Source organism: Chiloscyllium plagiosum, unplaced genomic scaffold (genome assembly GCF_037043375.1).
Source record: "Chiloscyllium plagiosum isolate Xiang-an unplaced genomic scaffold, Cpla_swu_hap1 HiC_scaffold_14, whole genome shotgun sequence".
Taxonomy (NCBI): Eukaryota; Metazoa; Chordata; class Chondrichthyes; order Orectolobiformes; family Hemiscylliidae; genus Chiloscyllium; species Chiloscyllium plagiosum.
Window position 1 is genome coordinate 3,930,987 of NW_028270152.1, and position 15,899 is coordinate 3,946,885.

At 54.1% G+C, this 15,899-nt stretch overlaps 1 protein-coding gene across 2 annotated transcripts; it reads right to left on the reverse strand.

The window, feature by feature from the left end:
* Positions 1–446: 446 nt before the first annotated feature.
* On the reverse strand, positions 447–15,690 carry klf15 (Kruppel like factor 15). 2 transcript variants are annotated; one of them, XM_043707550.2, is made up of 3 exons: positions 15,613–15,690; positions 6,297–7,378; positions 447–2,992 (listed from the first exon to the last, which is right to left on the reverse strand). In XM_043707550.2, the coding sequence occupies exons 2-3, from the start codon at positions 7,283–7,285 to the stop codon at positions 2,824–2,826; spliced, it is 1,158 nt and encodes a 385-aa protein (XP_043563485.2). In that variant the 5' UTR covers positions 7,286–7,378; positions 15,613–15,690; the 3' UTR covers positions 447–2,823. The 2 variants fall into 2 exon arrangements, with proteins under 2 accessions (XP_043563485.2, XP_087850169.1); XM_087994043.1 differs by lacking the exon at positions 15,613–15,690 and adding an exon at positions 9,886–11,114.
* Positions 15,691–15,899: the final 209 nt, after the last annotated feature.

Sequence of the window (15,899 nt, forward strand, 5' to 3'; positions counted from 1 at the left end):
GACCTGGAAATATATCGCCGTTCCTTCAGTGTCGCTGGGTCAGAATCCTGGAATTCCCACCCAAAGGGCATTGTGGGTCAAACCACAGCACATGGACTGCAGCGGGTCAAGAAGGCAGCTCACCCCCACCTTCTCAAGGGGCAACTAGGGACGGGCAATAAATACTGACCCAGCCAGTGACGCCAAAAATCACGTGAATGCACAAGTTATAGATTGGATCCAGGACAAAAACACTGCGGTGAATGAAATTCTCCTGATCTTAGAGAAAGTGAACACTGCAGATGCTGGAGATCAGAGCTGAAAAATGTGTTGCTGGAAAAGCGCAGCAGGTCAGGCAGCATCCGAGGAGCAGGAGAATCGACGTTTCGGGCATAATTCCTTCTTCAAGAACCTGGATACGGTGATTCCTGAAGAAGGGCTTATGCCCGAAACGTCGATTCTCCTGCTCCTCGGATGCTGCCTGACCTGCTGCGCTTTTCCAGCAACACATTTTTCAGCTCTCCTGATCTTCTTGACATACTTTCAATTTGTGACTTCAAATTCCATTTTGTCAAATTATGAAATTGAATTCAATAAATCTCATGATTTGTGGCTGGAATCACTGCTGCCTCACAGCGCCGGAGACCCGGGTTCAGTTCGCGCCTCAGGCGACTGACTGTGTGGAGTTTGCACGTTCTCCCCGTGTCTGCGTGGGTTTCTTCCGGGTGCTCCGGTTTCCTCCCACAGTCCAAAGATGTGCAGGTCAGGTGAATTTGCCATGCTAAATTGCCCGTAGTGTTAGGTAAGGGGTAAATGTAGGGGTATAGGTGGGTTGCGCTTCGGCGGGTCGGTGTGGACTTGTTGGGCCGAAGGGCCTGTTTCCACACTGTAATCTAATCTAATCTAAAAAAAAACGAGCTGAGGTGGTGCCAGAGGCTGATCAGCACAAAACACAGCAGCTGGTCACTGAGAACATTCGGGGCATTAATCAGTTTTAGCCAAACTGACTTCTTTTAACTTCATGAAGACCTGCATGTATAAAGCTCCCAACACAAATTCATGACGATCCAATTTGTGTCACAGCCCAAAATGAAGTGTTTTTTTAAAAAGTAGTTGCACTTGTAAATAGGAAACATTGTAGCCATTTTTAACACAGCAAGATCCCAAACACAGCAAGGTGATAATGACTGGATTAGCTGTTTCAGTGGAACTGGCTGGGGAATAAACAGGGAACTGAAAATAATTCTGCTGCTTGATATTAAATAGTCAAAAATACACAACTGACAGTGCTGCACTCCCTCACCACTGACCCCCCGACAGTACGGCACTCCCTCACCACTGACCCCCCGACAGTACGGCACTCCCTCACCACTGACCCCCCGACAGTGCGGCACTCCCTCACCACTGACCCTCCGACAGTGCGGCACTCCCTCAGCACTGACCCTCCGACAGTGCGGCACTCCCTCAGCACTGACCCTCCAACAGTGCAGCACTCCCTCACCACTGACCCCCCGACTGTGCGGCACTCCCTCAGCACTGACCCTCCAACAGTGCGGCACTCCCTCAGCACTGACCCTCCAACAGTGCTGCACTCCCTCACCACTGACCCTCCGACAGTGTGGCACTCCCTCAGCACTGACCCTCCAACAGTGCAGCACTCCCTCAGCGCTGACCCTCCGACAGAGCGTCACTCCCTTACCACTGACCCTCCGACAGTGCGGCACTCCCTCAGTACTGACCCTCCGACAGTGCCCACTCCCTCAGCACTGACCCTCCGACAGTGCGGCACTCCCTCAGCACTGACCCTCCGACAGTGCGGCACTCCCTCAGCACTGACCCTCCGACAGTGCGGCACTCCCTCAGCACTGACCCTCCGACAGTGCGGCACTCCCTCAGCCCTGAAACAGACAGGCTTGTGTTTCTGCAGTGAGACTTGAATCCATGCCTTATGCCCCTCGGTGTGGAGATTGTGGAAGACATTCTCTGTGACAGCTGGGGCTCACTGCGGGATCACTGTGGCCAGCAAGTAATTGCTGAGGTGAGTGGGAAGTGAAACCTTTTCACAGATACACAGGCTTGCTGAGAGAGTGGCTTTGACTACATTCCTAAACAAAAAAAAACCTATATCTTGGAGTTATTGTTCATGTGAGCGTCGCTGGTTGGGATCAGCATTTAATACCCATCCCTAACTGAGGAGCCTTGGTGATTGAGCTCTCTGATCAATCTCTCCCTATCCTGCCTTACTTTTTTTTCGTATAGTCTGAGAAATTTGAGATATGCTTGCTTTCCTAAAAAGGAAAATAAGCCACACATTTAAAATGATGTGAGAGGGTGAACGTTTGCTGGCTTATTTACACATTTCATAGACAACATGTCGCCATCAGTATCCAGTAAATAACCTTCAGTCTACATGGAGAAGTGCCACTTGGAGGAGTCATAGCTCAGGCAGTGAAATGGAGTCTCGCCCGTGGTTCAGAGGGAACAAAGGGCTTTTAATCGCCCTACACATCCACGCAGAGTAACAGGAGAAGTGACAATAAGGAACACAGTAGCTGGACACCCTTCGATGTGAGATTCACACGGTGTGGCTGGGACAGTGGCCTGAGGTTAAAGTTTGGGTAGTTGGGTCTGGCCATCTTGAATCTGTCATCTCTCAGCAGCTTTGGCACCAAAGGGTTAATTACATTCAGGCCAGCCACTCCTAATGAGGTCAAGGTGCAGACATCCTGCAATGGGCTTGAATGGAACGGTGCGTCTCTGTCCTGGCTCCATGTCCACCCCCTGCTCCCATTCACCTGTAGTTTCCACAGGCAGCCCTTACAGCTGGGTCAGTGTTCTGAATGTTCAGTTCACAGGCCGGGCTGTCCGACCAGTTCTGGGAAAGCGGTGCACCTTGATGTGTTTGGAAAGGTGGTCACTGCGAGCAAACCTCTTCTCACAGATAGCACACTGGTACGGCTTGACTCCAGAGTGCGATCTCCTGTGTCTGGAGAGTTCATCTGACCTTGAGAACCTGAAATAAAATACCAACAAATTAAGCCGTCATTCACCACTAACATCTCAATAGCCAACCATGTCCACTTGCCATGGCCCCGTTTCACCCCAGTCCTCACTTGAAGCTGCAGGGTTCAGTCTCTAAGGTCACTGAGTGTTAAAGGCTCCGATTATGAGGACAAATTGCAAAGATTAGTTTTGTAATCCCTCAACCCAAACAACCTGAGTGAGTGACCTGTCTGAGCTGTTTCAGATGATCAAAGGCGTCTAGTGGGTGCGATGGCAAGAGATGAACTCCGAGTTGGTTCAGGCAGTCCACCCAAGCTGGGGGGGGGGATGCTTGAAAATTCAAGCCATGCTATTCAACCGTGATGTTAGGAAACACAGAACTCACAGAAACATAAAAATTAAGAACAACAGTTTTTTTTTTGTTTGTTGGGCCAAGGGATTAAAGAACCTGTGCAGATTAATGGAATCTAAAAGCAGAGCAGTGAGCTGTGTCAGAACGATAACTGAGGGGCCCTCATTCACCGTCCTTCCAGACGAAACCGAGGTGGGGAAGGAGGGAGGGCTGCAGAGACTGACAGGGGCTGTGAGAAATTCAAGAACTGCCACTTGGTTCGCCTACAGCATCACAAACAGAGGGGCCGAATGGCCTCCTGTTACATACTTGGAGTAATGGGATTTAATTTTAACACAGTAAGGACTGAGGGGGTACCCAGATGGGAAGAGTGAAACTGACAGAGAGGACAGCACCAACCGTGGGGGGATTGACAATAAATGCCAAAATAAATAACAAATTTTAATCAAAGCATGTTTTTATGAATTTTAAATATTATAATTTGCCCACAAACGTTCAGTTGCTATGTACACTGTCTCCAGATGTGATTCCTGTTCCTTTTTACCATCTTTACTTTGGTCATTTCATCTCTCCTGCCTCCTCATTTATTCTGACCTTCTCTCTTGACCTATCCCTGGTCTTGCTTCAGACCCTCATAAACCTTTAATCTGCCCTCAAAAACACAAACATACAAGCTAGGAATTAAATTCTTCCTTGAATAAGGTGAACAAACTATACACAGTCCTCCCGATGTGATCTCCCTAGTGCCATGTATAACTAAAATATAATCTCTTTATTTTCACATTCAGTTTGCCTTGTTTCCCTTCCCATCCCCTCACCCTCCCTTCCGCTCCTTCCAGCCACCAATCAGATTCATTCCTCCCATTGACCAACCAGGTCGTACCCTCTACCTATGCCCACCTCACCACCCTGCACCCCCACCCCCTTTATCTGCAGCTCCCCCCCAACACCCACTCCCAGTCCTGAAGAAGGGGTACATCTGAAACATTGACTTCTCCACCTCCTGATGCTGCCTGGCTTGCTGTGTTCTTCCAGCCTCCTGCCTGCCTACTGGTGATAAATGTTAACATTCTGTTAGTTTCTGGATGACTTGCTGCACCTGTGTACCAACCTTCATGATTCATGGACCAGAAGGCCCTGATCTCCCTGCAGCTCAGTAACCTCTCCCCATTTAGATAATATGCCTCTTTTTAAATTCTTCTTTAATCCTCAATTAACCCCTAGATTCCTCAATTGAAATCACCAGAACAGATTACCAGGGCATTATGATGCTGTTGCGTGTGGGATCATGCTGTGCACAGATTCACTGATGAGTTTTCTACAGCTGAGACCACACTTCCTGTGGCAGTGAATCCCACCCACTCCCCACTCTCTGGGCGAAGACATTTCCCCTCAGCTCAGTCCCAATGGCTCACCAATCTCCTGAGACTGTGATCCCAGGTTCTGGGCTTCCCGGTCATCAGGAACACCCTTCTTGTATTTGCCTTGTGTGGTCCTTCTAGAATTTCCTGCATTTTTATGATTTATTCCCTCTGTGTATTGACCAATTTCTGTCTCAATTACTGACCCTGGGAGAGACTCCAACAGGCTGGTAAATTTCTGTGGGAGGATTTCTCACCCACTCTCTATTCTCAGTCTCAGACATTTCATTTCCTATCTACGGACCTCTTGTTCCTGACCCTCAACGACTGGGAATTATTGACTTCTATCTGTCCTCCTGAAACATTTCCATCATATCATCCTGCAAGCGGTGTTATTCTGAATAGAAAGATCTGATTTTTCATTTATTCAATCTTTATTCAATCATTCATTGTAATTGTTTTTTTGTAATTGTTCTCGATCTGTCAAAGTACGGAACCAGTCAGAATTCTGAATTTTCCAACCACACCATGCAATGGGAAGACTAAAGTGGAAAATCTCCCAAGTGAAGCTGGGAAGACGTGCATTTTAATCACACACTTTTCAATGTCAACACATTCAGAAATCCTTCATGGCCAGTGAAATGTGGGCATTATTATAATGTCGGAAACATGGCAGCCAATTTACACACAGCAAGATCCCACAAACAGTGACAATATAACTGAGCAGCTGATTGACTTCAGTGACGCTGTTCAGACATTGCATGTTCTTTGAGCTCATGCTAATGTAATCTTTAATTTAAGATCTAGGAGGAAGTTGGGATTAAATCTCTTTGATTAAATCTCATCTTTTACCAGAGCTTTAATTCACAATTTGTCATTTTTGGTGAAGTCAGTGGGCACTCCCTCAACTCTGTCAATTGTTGTAAAAACCCATCTGGTTCACTAATACCCTTTAGGGAAGGAGATCTGCCGTCCTCACCTGGTCTGGCCCATATGTGACTCCAGGCCCACAGCAAGTTGGTTCCTAATTGCCCTCTGGCGACACCCAGGTCCCATGAATGGATAAATACAAAGGTCAAAGAGGATCAGGCTGTTCTGCTTAGTTTTCTGGCCAATCTTTTAGCTCCAGTCAATACCCACAGGTTATCTGGGGCAGCACGGTGGCTCAGTGGTTAGCACTGCTGCCTCACAGCACTAGGGACCCAGGTTCAATTCCCGCCTCAGGCGACTGTCTGTGTGGGTTTGCACATTCTCCCCGTGTCTGTGTGGGTTTCCTCCGGGTGCTCCGGTTTCCTCCCACAGTCCAAAGGTGTGCAGGTTAGGTGAATTGGTCATGCTAAATTGCCCGTAGTGTTAGGAGCGTTAGTCAAAGGGAAATGGGTCTGGGGTGGGTTACTCTTCAGAGGGTGGGTGTGGACTTGTTGGGCTGAAGGGCCTGTTTCCAGACTGTAGGGAATCTAATCTGCTCCTGGTCCTGTTGTTGTTTATGAAGGACGAGATCAGTGTCAATTACTTTATTTATTACGAAATGCTCCGAGGTGTCATGAGGTGGTGAAAGATGTGACAGAAATTCTTATTTATAACAGAATTTTCAAACTGACCTCCATCCACACCCAGGCCAAGTGCAGGCAAATGGCTTCTCTCCTGTATGTCTCCTTAAATGAGCTTTCAGATGGCTGCTCTTGGTGTACATCTTGGTGCAGCCGGGGAAGGTGCACTTGTGCATTTTCAGAAGTTCTGCTGGGGTCCCTTTTGGAAACTTGTGGCCCAGGAGGAGAGCACCTTGGCCCTGGGAGCCTTCCACAGCTCCAGCCGTGGGCTTAGCGGCTACAGGAACCGGCGCGATCCTCACGTACTGACGGGAGCAGTTCAGACTGGAGGACTGCACAAACTGAGGCACCAGGGTAAAGGTTTGCCCCTGAATGTTGACAAGGAGTTGGGCAACCTTCAGGTCAGTTCGAGGGTGTGGGTGACCCTCACTGCCCTGCTCCTGCTTCACAGGCTGCAGCTGAAGAAGGACAGGGATGGCTCCGCCAGGTGTCAATGCCTGTTCAGTATTCCTCACATCTTTCATTTCCGACTTGGCTTGCATTGAGATCACTTTGCCCTGCAGCATGATGGAGGAGCCCGGATCATCACTTATCCCCTCGGTCACTTCACTTTTGGGTTCATCCTTTGAATCCACCTCCATGTTCTCCTCAAGGAATTCTTCAATTTCCTCCAGGGTTGGCTGGAATGGCCGCAACGCATCCCCCTCTGCCCCAAAGCTGGGAAATTCCACAGCTTCCTCCTTGATGACGGGATGGCCAGCCTTCTGGTCCCAAGCCGGAGTTGGGAAGCTCCTCATGGAAGCCTGGGAAAGCAGGTAATCGATGATACTGTCTCCACTGTGGCTGCTGGAGGAGCTCCGGGAGCCAGAGTTCAGCACCAAGGAGTCAGGGCTGGAACAGGAGCAGGAACTGGAGCAGTCACTATCATCCTCAGACACAGGAGACGGTAACATCCGGTAATTGCAGCTCTCCATCATCTTACCGCCATGGTAACCCAGCGGCAGGAAGTGGCTCTTATTGGACAGCAGGTGATCCACCATGGCTACCTGTAGAGTGATGTAGATCAATGATGGACCAATGAGATCACCCACTATCTGGGCTCACATCCACAGGAAACCAACTGGACCCAGCGCCTAATAAACAAAAGAAGATTTATATTTACATTTCAACTACACAACAGGATCCCACTTGAAATACACAAACCTATTTCACATTGTTTATGTTCACTAAGGGCAGGGACAGCACGGGGTTAGATACAGAGTAAAGCTCCCTCTACACTGTCCCCCATCAAACACTCCCAGGACAGGGACAGCATGGGGCTAGATACAGAGTAAAGCTCCCTCTGCACTGTCCCCATCAAACACTCCTAGGACAGGGACAGCACGGGGTTAGATACAGAGTAAAGCTCCCTCTGCACTGTCCCCATCAAACACTCCCAGGACAGGGACAGCACGGGGTTAGATACAGAGTAAAGCTCCCTCTGCACTGTCCCCATCAAACACTCCCAGGACAGGGACAGCACGGGGTTAGATACAGAGTAAAGCTCCCTCTACACTGACCCCCATCAAACACTCCCAGGACAGGGACAGCATGGAGTTAGATACAGAGTAAAGCTCCCTCTGCACTGTCCCCATCAAACACTCCCAGGACAGGGACAGCATGGAGTTAGATACAGAGTAAAGCTCCCTCTGCACTGTCCCCATCAAACACTCCCAGGACAGGGACAGCATGGAGTTAGATACAGAGTAAAGCTCCCTCTGCACTGTCCCCATCAAACACTCCCAGGACAGGGACAGCATGGGGCTAGGTACAGAGTAAAGCTCCCTCTGCACTGTCCCCATCAAACACTCCCAGGACAGGGACAGCACAGGCTCACTATGTGAAGTGCTCTGAGGAATTCACCTATTGCACACGTCCTGCCTCAGTCTGTATCTGATCTGCTCGGTGTCAGCTGACTGCAGCAAGGAGAATGTGAATCATTTGCACAGTGCCATAAAAAGCCCAGTGACAGGGGACGGGACCTGTCCCCACAGCACACCAGAGTCAAAGTCACAAGATGTGAATCTCAGTGTGATCAGATCCTAACCACAGTGTTTTGTGTTTGTTCATTGTTCATTCTCTTCCTTGACCTTCTCACTGTCCACTGTACTGTGTTTCTGGCTGAACTGAAGCTCTGGATACCTACAGGCTATTCAGCAGTGGAGGGACTCACAGGTCAAACAGATTTAAGGTGATTGGCAAAGAACTGAAAGTGAGGTGCAGGGAAGCGATCTGATCAGGTTACTGTGTTGTTGGGAAAGGTGGCGGAAACAGAAAGACTCCCAAAAGGGAACTGAATATTAGGCTGGAAAAAAGGAAAACCTTAGAGAGTCCATACAAGGCTTTGATCTGCAGCTTGATCATTGTCATTATAGCCAGGCTGTAAAAACAGGGGAGTGCAGGACTCCTGCTCAGAGCTCGATGCTGTAGCTCAGATGGGGTCAAATATTCAATAGTTTAACATGGAGGCTCTTGTGATGAAGAATATTTTGATAATGAAATGGTGGGAGGAGTCAGTGACAGGGGGAGAGTGTACACAGGGCGGTGGGAGGGGTCAGTGACCGGGGAAGAGTGCACACAGGGCTGTGGGAGGGGTCAGTGACAGGGGGAGAGTGTACACAGGGCTGTGGGAGGGGTCAGTGACAGGGGGAGAGTGTACACAGGGCTGTGGGAGGGGTCAGTGACAGGGGGAGAGTGTACACAGGGCGGTGGGAGGGGTCAGTGACAGGGGGAGAGTGTACACAGGGATGTGGGAGGGGTCAGTGACAGGGGGAGAGTGCACACAGGGATGTGGGAGGGGTCAGTGACAGGGGGAGAGTGTACACAGGGCGGTGGGAGGGGTCAGTGACAGGGGGAGAGTGTACACAGGGCGGTGGGAGGGGTCAGTGACCGGGGGAGAGTGCACACAGGGATGTGGGAGGGGAGAAAGTACACAGGGGGAGAGTGTACACAGGGCTGTGGGAGGGGTCAGTGACAGGGGGAGAGTGTACACAGGGCGGTGGGAGGGGTCAGTGACAGGGGGAGAGTGCACACAGGGATGTGGGAGGCGTCAGTGACCGGGGGAGAGTGTACACAGGGCTGTGGGAGGGGTCAGTGACAGGGGGAGAGTGTACACAGGTCTGTGGGAGGGGTCAGTGACCGGGGGAGAGTGTACACAGGGCTGTGGGAGGGGTCAGTGACAGGGGGAGAGTGTACACAGGGCTGTGGGAGGGGTCAGTGATGGGGGAGAGTGTACACAGGGCTGTGGGAGGGGTCAGTGACAGGGGGAGAGTGTACACAGGGCTGTGGGAGGGGTCAGTGACAGGGGGAGAGTGTACACAGGGCTGTGGGAGGGGTCAGTGACAGGGGGAGAGTGTACACAGGGATGTGGGAGGGGTCAGTGACCGGGGGAGAGTGTACACAGGGCTGTGGGAGGGGTCAGTGACCGGGGGAGAGTGTACACAGGGCTGTGTGATGGGTCAGTGACCGGGGGAGAGCACTGGAGGCAGTCTCTGACCCTCCTGCTGAGATTCTCTGCTCCTTCCTCTCAAAGGGTTTGGATTTTGATTCATAAAACCTTGGGTCCTCTCTTTATCCAAGGCCTGATGTTTTTTTCAGTCACCTTGCCAGCCCCATATCTCCCGTCAATATGGCAGCCCATGCATGTTGAAATTCCAGCTGGGATCCATTGTCTGCAGTCCTCCTGTTGGCCCAGATAGTGGCCACTGTGTTCTCTCCCCAGGTGGACTGGGACCAGGCACAGCACACTGTGTAACTTGAGAATTCCTGCTTCTTTAATATAATCCGGCGGTGAGGATATGACTGACTAGGCCACCTGGAAACTAAAATTCAAATGAGCAGCTGGTGCCTCAAAGCTCCTTCCTGAGACATTTTGAAATTCTGTTGTAATGGAGGGAACGTACACAGCACGCTCCCACAAACAGTCACGAGGTAATGACTCAGGGATCTGCTTTGGCGATGTTGACTGTCCCACAATATCCTGAACTCCCTTCTGCTCTGCAGGATGGTACCTTGGATCTTACACATTGAGCTGGGGCGTGACATTTCATCTGAGGAGCAGATCTTCTGACTGAGTGCAGTACTCCCTCACTGTCACTAGACCGTCAGCACGATGCTCAGGCCTTGGAGGGGGACTTGATCCAGAACCTTCCAACCCATCGGCACAATATCACTGAGTGGGGTCTGGTTCTGGGGAACATGTCAGTCAGACAGACTGAGCAGCAATCTCAGTAGCTTCATTGTTCACAGTCCTGGTGTGAAATATTTAGAAGTTTTGTTTTCAATGGTCTACCCTCAATTGGTCTATCACGCGTCTGATCTCTTCTTTCCCAAAAGGTTGCACAAGAGAGGAAAACTACTCAGTGACTGTAAGATATAGGATTAGGCCATTCAGCCCATTGACTCTGCTCCGTCATTCGATCATGGCCAAATTGTTTCTTAACCCCATTCTCCAGCCTTCTCCCTGTAACCCTTGACCCCCTTGTAGTCAGGAACCTATTGATCTCTGTTTTAAGTACACTCAGTGGCCTGGTTTTCAGGGCCCTCTGTCACAATCAGTGCCTCAGAGTCAAAGAGAAGTTGTTATCCAGTTAATAATGTGGAATCTGAGAGAGTACTGGGGCTGGGGGCTGGGTACGGTGAGAGGCTGTGTCAGGGTCTAATGAATATCGGTAAGTTTCTGGCCTCAACTGTCATGTATTTGCACCCTGCCGAGAAGGTTGGACCTTGCACAGCTCTGAAACCTTCCCGGCATTTAAAAACTGTCCATAAACATTAGTTAAAAGGTTGTAAAAGTCATAGAGTCCAAACCAAGATCATCAACGGTCCAATGTTAGACTTTAGAGAAATGCATCCTGAGCTGACCACGCCCTCACTCTCCCCTTCCTTCTCTCTCTCTATTGTCTCACTCTCTCTCTCCCTGCTCTCTCTCTCTCTCCCTGACACTCTCCACTTCTCCTCTCCCTTCCTCATCTACCCTTACCCCCACTCTCCTCCTCTAGTGTTTCCCTTGTCCCTCCCCCCTCACACCCCAACACTCCCCCCTCACACCTCCACACCCACCCCTCACACTCCCCCCACCTCCTCACACCCCCACACTCCCCCCTCCCCTCACACCCCCACACTCCCTCCTCATTCACCCCACACTCCCCCTCACTCACCCCACACTCCCCCCTCACACCTCCCACACTCCCCCCTCCCCTCACACCCCCACACTCCCTCCTCATTCACCCCACGCTCCCCCCTCACCCCCTCACACTCCCCTCACTCCCCACTCCCCCCTCACACCCCCCACACTCACCCCACACTCACCCCCTCACTCACCCCACACTCCCCCCTCACACCTCCCACACTGCCCCCTCCCCTCACACCTCCCACACTCCCCCCTTACTCTCCCCTCCCCCTCACACCACCAACACTCCCCCCTCACACCCCCACACTCCCCTCCTCACTCGCCTCACACTCCCCCCTCACACCTCCCACACTCCCCCCTCCCCCTCACACCCCCACACTCCCCCCATTCACCCCACGCTCCCCCCTCATCCCCCTCACACTCCCCTCACACCCCCCACACTCACCCCACACTCCCCTCACTCACCCCACACTCCCCCCTCACACCCCCACACTCCCCCGTCACTCCCACTCCCCCCTCGCTCTCACTCCCCGCTCCCTCCTCACCCTCCCCACACTCCCCCCTCACTCACCCCACACTCCCCCTCACATCCCCCACATTCCCACCTCACACACCCCACACTCCCCCCTCACACCCCCCTCACTCCCCACTCCTCCCTCACAGCCCCCACACTCACCCCACACTCCCCCTTCACTTACCCTACACTCTCCCTTCACTCACCCTACACTCCCCCTCACACCCTCCACACTCCCCCCTCACACCTTCCACACTCCCCCCTCACACCCCCCACTGTCACCCCACACTCCCCCCTCACTCACCCCACTCCCCCCTCACTCACCCCACAGCCCCCTCACAGCCTCCGCACTCCCTCCTCATACCTTCCACACTCCCCCCTCACAACCCCCATTCTCACCCCACACTCCCCCCTCACCCCACTCCCCCCTCACTCATCATAACCCCCCACACACCCTCCTCAGACCCCACACACTCCCCCTCACACCCCCCACACACACCCCCTCACTCACCCCGCACTCCCCCCTCACACCCCCCACACTCACACCACACTCCCCCCCACTCACCCCACACTCCCCCCTCACACCCACTCCACACTCCCCCCTCACAGCCCCCACACTCACCCCTCACACCCCCCCACACACCCCCCACACCCACCCCTCACACCCACACCACACTCCCCCCCACTCACCCCACACTCCCACCTCACACCCCCCACTCCCACCTCACACCTCCCACGCTCCCCCCTCACACTCCCTCACACACCCCCCTCACATCCCCCACACTCACCCCTCACACACCCCCCTCACACTCCCCACAATCCCCCCTCACACCCCCCACACTCCCCCCTCACACACCTCCACACTCCCCCCACACCCTCCTCACTCTCCGCTCCCCTCACAGCCCCCACATTCCCTGCTCACTCACCCAACACTCCCCCCTCACACCCTCCACACTCCCCTCTCACTCCCCCCACTGTCACCCCACACTCCTCCCTCACTCACCCCACTCCCCCCTCACACACCTCCACACTCACTCCCTCATTCACCCCATACCCCCCTCACCCCACACTCCCCGCTCACTCACCCAACACTCCCCCCCACACCCTCCACACTCCCCCCTCACACCCTCCACCCCAACCCCCCACTGTCACCCCACACTCCCCCCTCACTCACCCCACACTCCCCCGTCACACCCTCCACACTCCCCCCTCATACCCCCCACTCTCACCCCACACTCCCCCCTCACACCCCCCACACTCCCCCCTCACCCACCCCTCACTCCCCACTCCCCCTCACACCCCCCACACCCACCCCAAACTCCCCCCTCACTCCCCCCACACACTCACCTCACATTCTCCCCTCACACTCCCCCCTCACTCACCCCACACTCCCCCCTCACTCACCCCACACTCCCCCCACACTCCCCCCCACACTCCCCCTCACACTCCCCCCTCACACTCCCCCCTCACACTCCCCCCTCACTCACCCCACACTCACCCCCACACTCCCCCGCCACACTCCCCCCCACACTCACCTCACACTCCCCCCTCACTCACCCCGCACTCCCCCCTCACACCCCCCACACTCACACCACACTCCCCCCCACTCACCCCACACTCCCCCCTCACACCCACTCCACACTCCCCCCTCACAGCCCCCACACTCACCCTTCACACCCCCCCACACACCCCCCACACCCACCCCTCACACCCACACCACACTCCCCCCCACTCACCCCACACTCCCACCTCACACCCCCCACTCCCACCTCACACCTCCCACGCTCCCCCCTCACACTCCCTCACACACCCCCCTCACATCCCCCACACTCACCCCTCACACACCCCCCTCACACTCCCCACAATCCCCCCTCACACCCCCCACACTCCCCCCTCACACACCTCCACACTCCCCCCACACCTCCACACTCCCCCCACACCCTCCTCACTCTCCACTCCCCTCACAGCCCCCACATTCCCTGCTCACTCACCCAACACTCCCCCCTCACACCCTCCACACTCCCCTCTCACTCCCCCCACTGTCACCCCACACTCCTCCCTCACTCACCCCACTCCCCCCTCACACACCTCCACACTCACTCCCTCATTCACCCCATACCCCCCTCACCCCACACTCCCCACTCACTCACCCAACACTCCCCCCCACATCCTCCACACTCCCCCCTCACACCCTCCACCCCCAACCCCCCACTGTCACCCCACACTCCCCCCTCACTCACCCCACACTCCCCCGTCACACCCTCCACACTCCCCCCTCATACCCCCCACTCTCACCCCACACTCCCCCCTCACACCCCCCACACTCCCCCCTCACCCACCCCTCACTCCCCACTCCCCCTCACACCCCCCACACCCACCCCAAACTCCCCCCTCACTCACCCCACACTCCCCCCTCACTCCCCCCACACACTCACCTCACATTCCCCCCTCACATTCCCCCCTCACTCACCCCACACTCCCCCCTCACTCACCCCACACTCCCCCCCACACTCCCCCTCACACACCACCACACTCCCCCCTCATACCCCTCACATTGCCCCCTCACACTCCCCCCTCACACTCCCCCCTCACACTCACCCCACACTCACCCCACACTCACCCCCACACTCACCCTCACACTCCACCCCACACTCACCCCACACTCACCCCACACTCCCCCCCACACTCCCCCCCACACTCACCTCACACTCCCCCCTCACTCCCCCCACACTCCCCCCTAACCCCCACACTCACCCCTAACCCCCACACTCACCCCTCACTCACCCCACACTCCCCCCTCACCCCCCACACCCCCCTCACCCCCCCACACTCACCCCACACTCCCCCCTCACCCCCCACACTCACCCCTTACTCCCCACACACCCCCCACCCCTCCACACTCACCCCTCACACACCACCACACTCCCCCCTCATACCCCTCACATTGCCCCCTCACACCCCCCATGCTCCCCTCACACTCCTCCCTCACCCCCCCACACACCACCACACTCCCCCCTCATACCCCTCACATTGCCCCCTCACACCCCCCACACTCCCCCTCACACCCCCCACACTCCCCCTCACACCTCCACACACTCCCCCACACACTCCCCCCTCACACCCCCCACATTCTCTCCCACACTGCGCTGCCCTTCCATCTTTTCTCCCTCTCTCTCCTCTCTCCCCCTCTCCCTTTCCATTTCCCTCCTCTACCTCTCTGTCTCTCTCATTCCTCTCACTTTTTTGCTCCCCTACCTTCCCTGTCTCTCTCTCTCCCATTCCGATCTCTCTCTCTCTCTCTCTCTTCCCTTCCCTGTACCTGTCTGTCTCTCTGTCTCTGTCTCTGTCTCTCTCTCTCTGTTCCCCAAACTGGCCCCATATCAGTTTGACCGACAGTAACCCTCCCAACTCCATTTCCCCAGCCAGGACCGTCAGTTGGAGCCAAACTCGGCAAATTCACCGACAGTGCAGGGGTGGGAGGGCGTGAGAAATGAAGAAGACGGGGAAGGAAAGGAATAATTCCAAGGCGCACAAAAGTTTCTGAAACACTGAGAGAAAGTGACAGCATTCAGAAAGTGAACTGTCACTGATCAGAGAAAATGTCAAAACAGAAACTCCACTGGGGACCATGGGTCACTTTGCAAAATCAAAGCGAGTTGCATGAACAGTGGGCTGTGACCTACCTGAAGCAATGTGTCATTGAAGCCGGCTCTAGCTGTCGCTTGTGTGTACAGTGTTAGAGGATTCACTCTGTCCACATGTGACTGCAGACTGAGCTCTCTCATTGCTCAAGAAAACACAAGGCACTACATGGGGGAGGCTCGCCTAATGATCCTACTCTCATTGGTCTGGCATCCTACGTGGGGGCTGGTCCACACAACCTTTCAAAACATTCTTCTTTCATGTTTAGTTTGCAACAGAGAGAAAGAAAGAATAATCAGAATATACTGGCTCAGCTCTAGACAGCTTG

Coding starts and splice junctions, on each gene's coding strand:
- klf15 (XM_043707550.2), bottom strand. CDS start 7,285: ATGGTGGATCACCTGCTGTCCAATAAGAGCCACTTCCTGCCGCTGGGT. Junction 2,993..6,296: donor TGGCCTGGGTGTGGATGGAG/GTCAGTTTGAAA, acceptor ATTTTATTTCAG/GTTCTCAAGGTCAGATGAAC.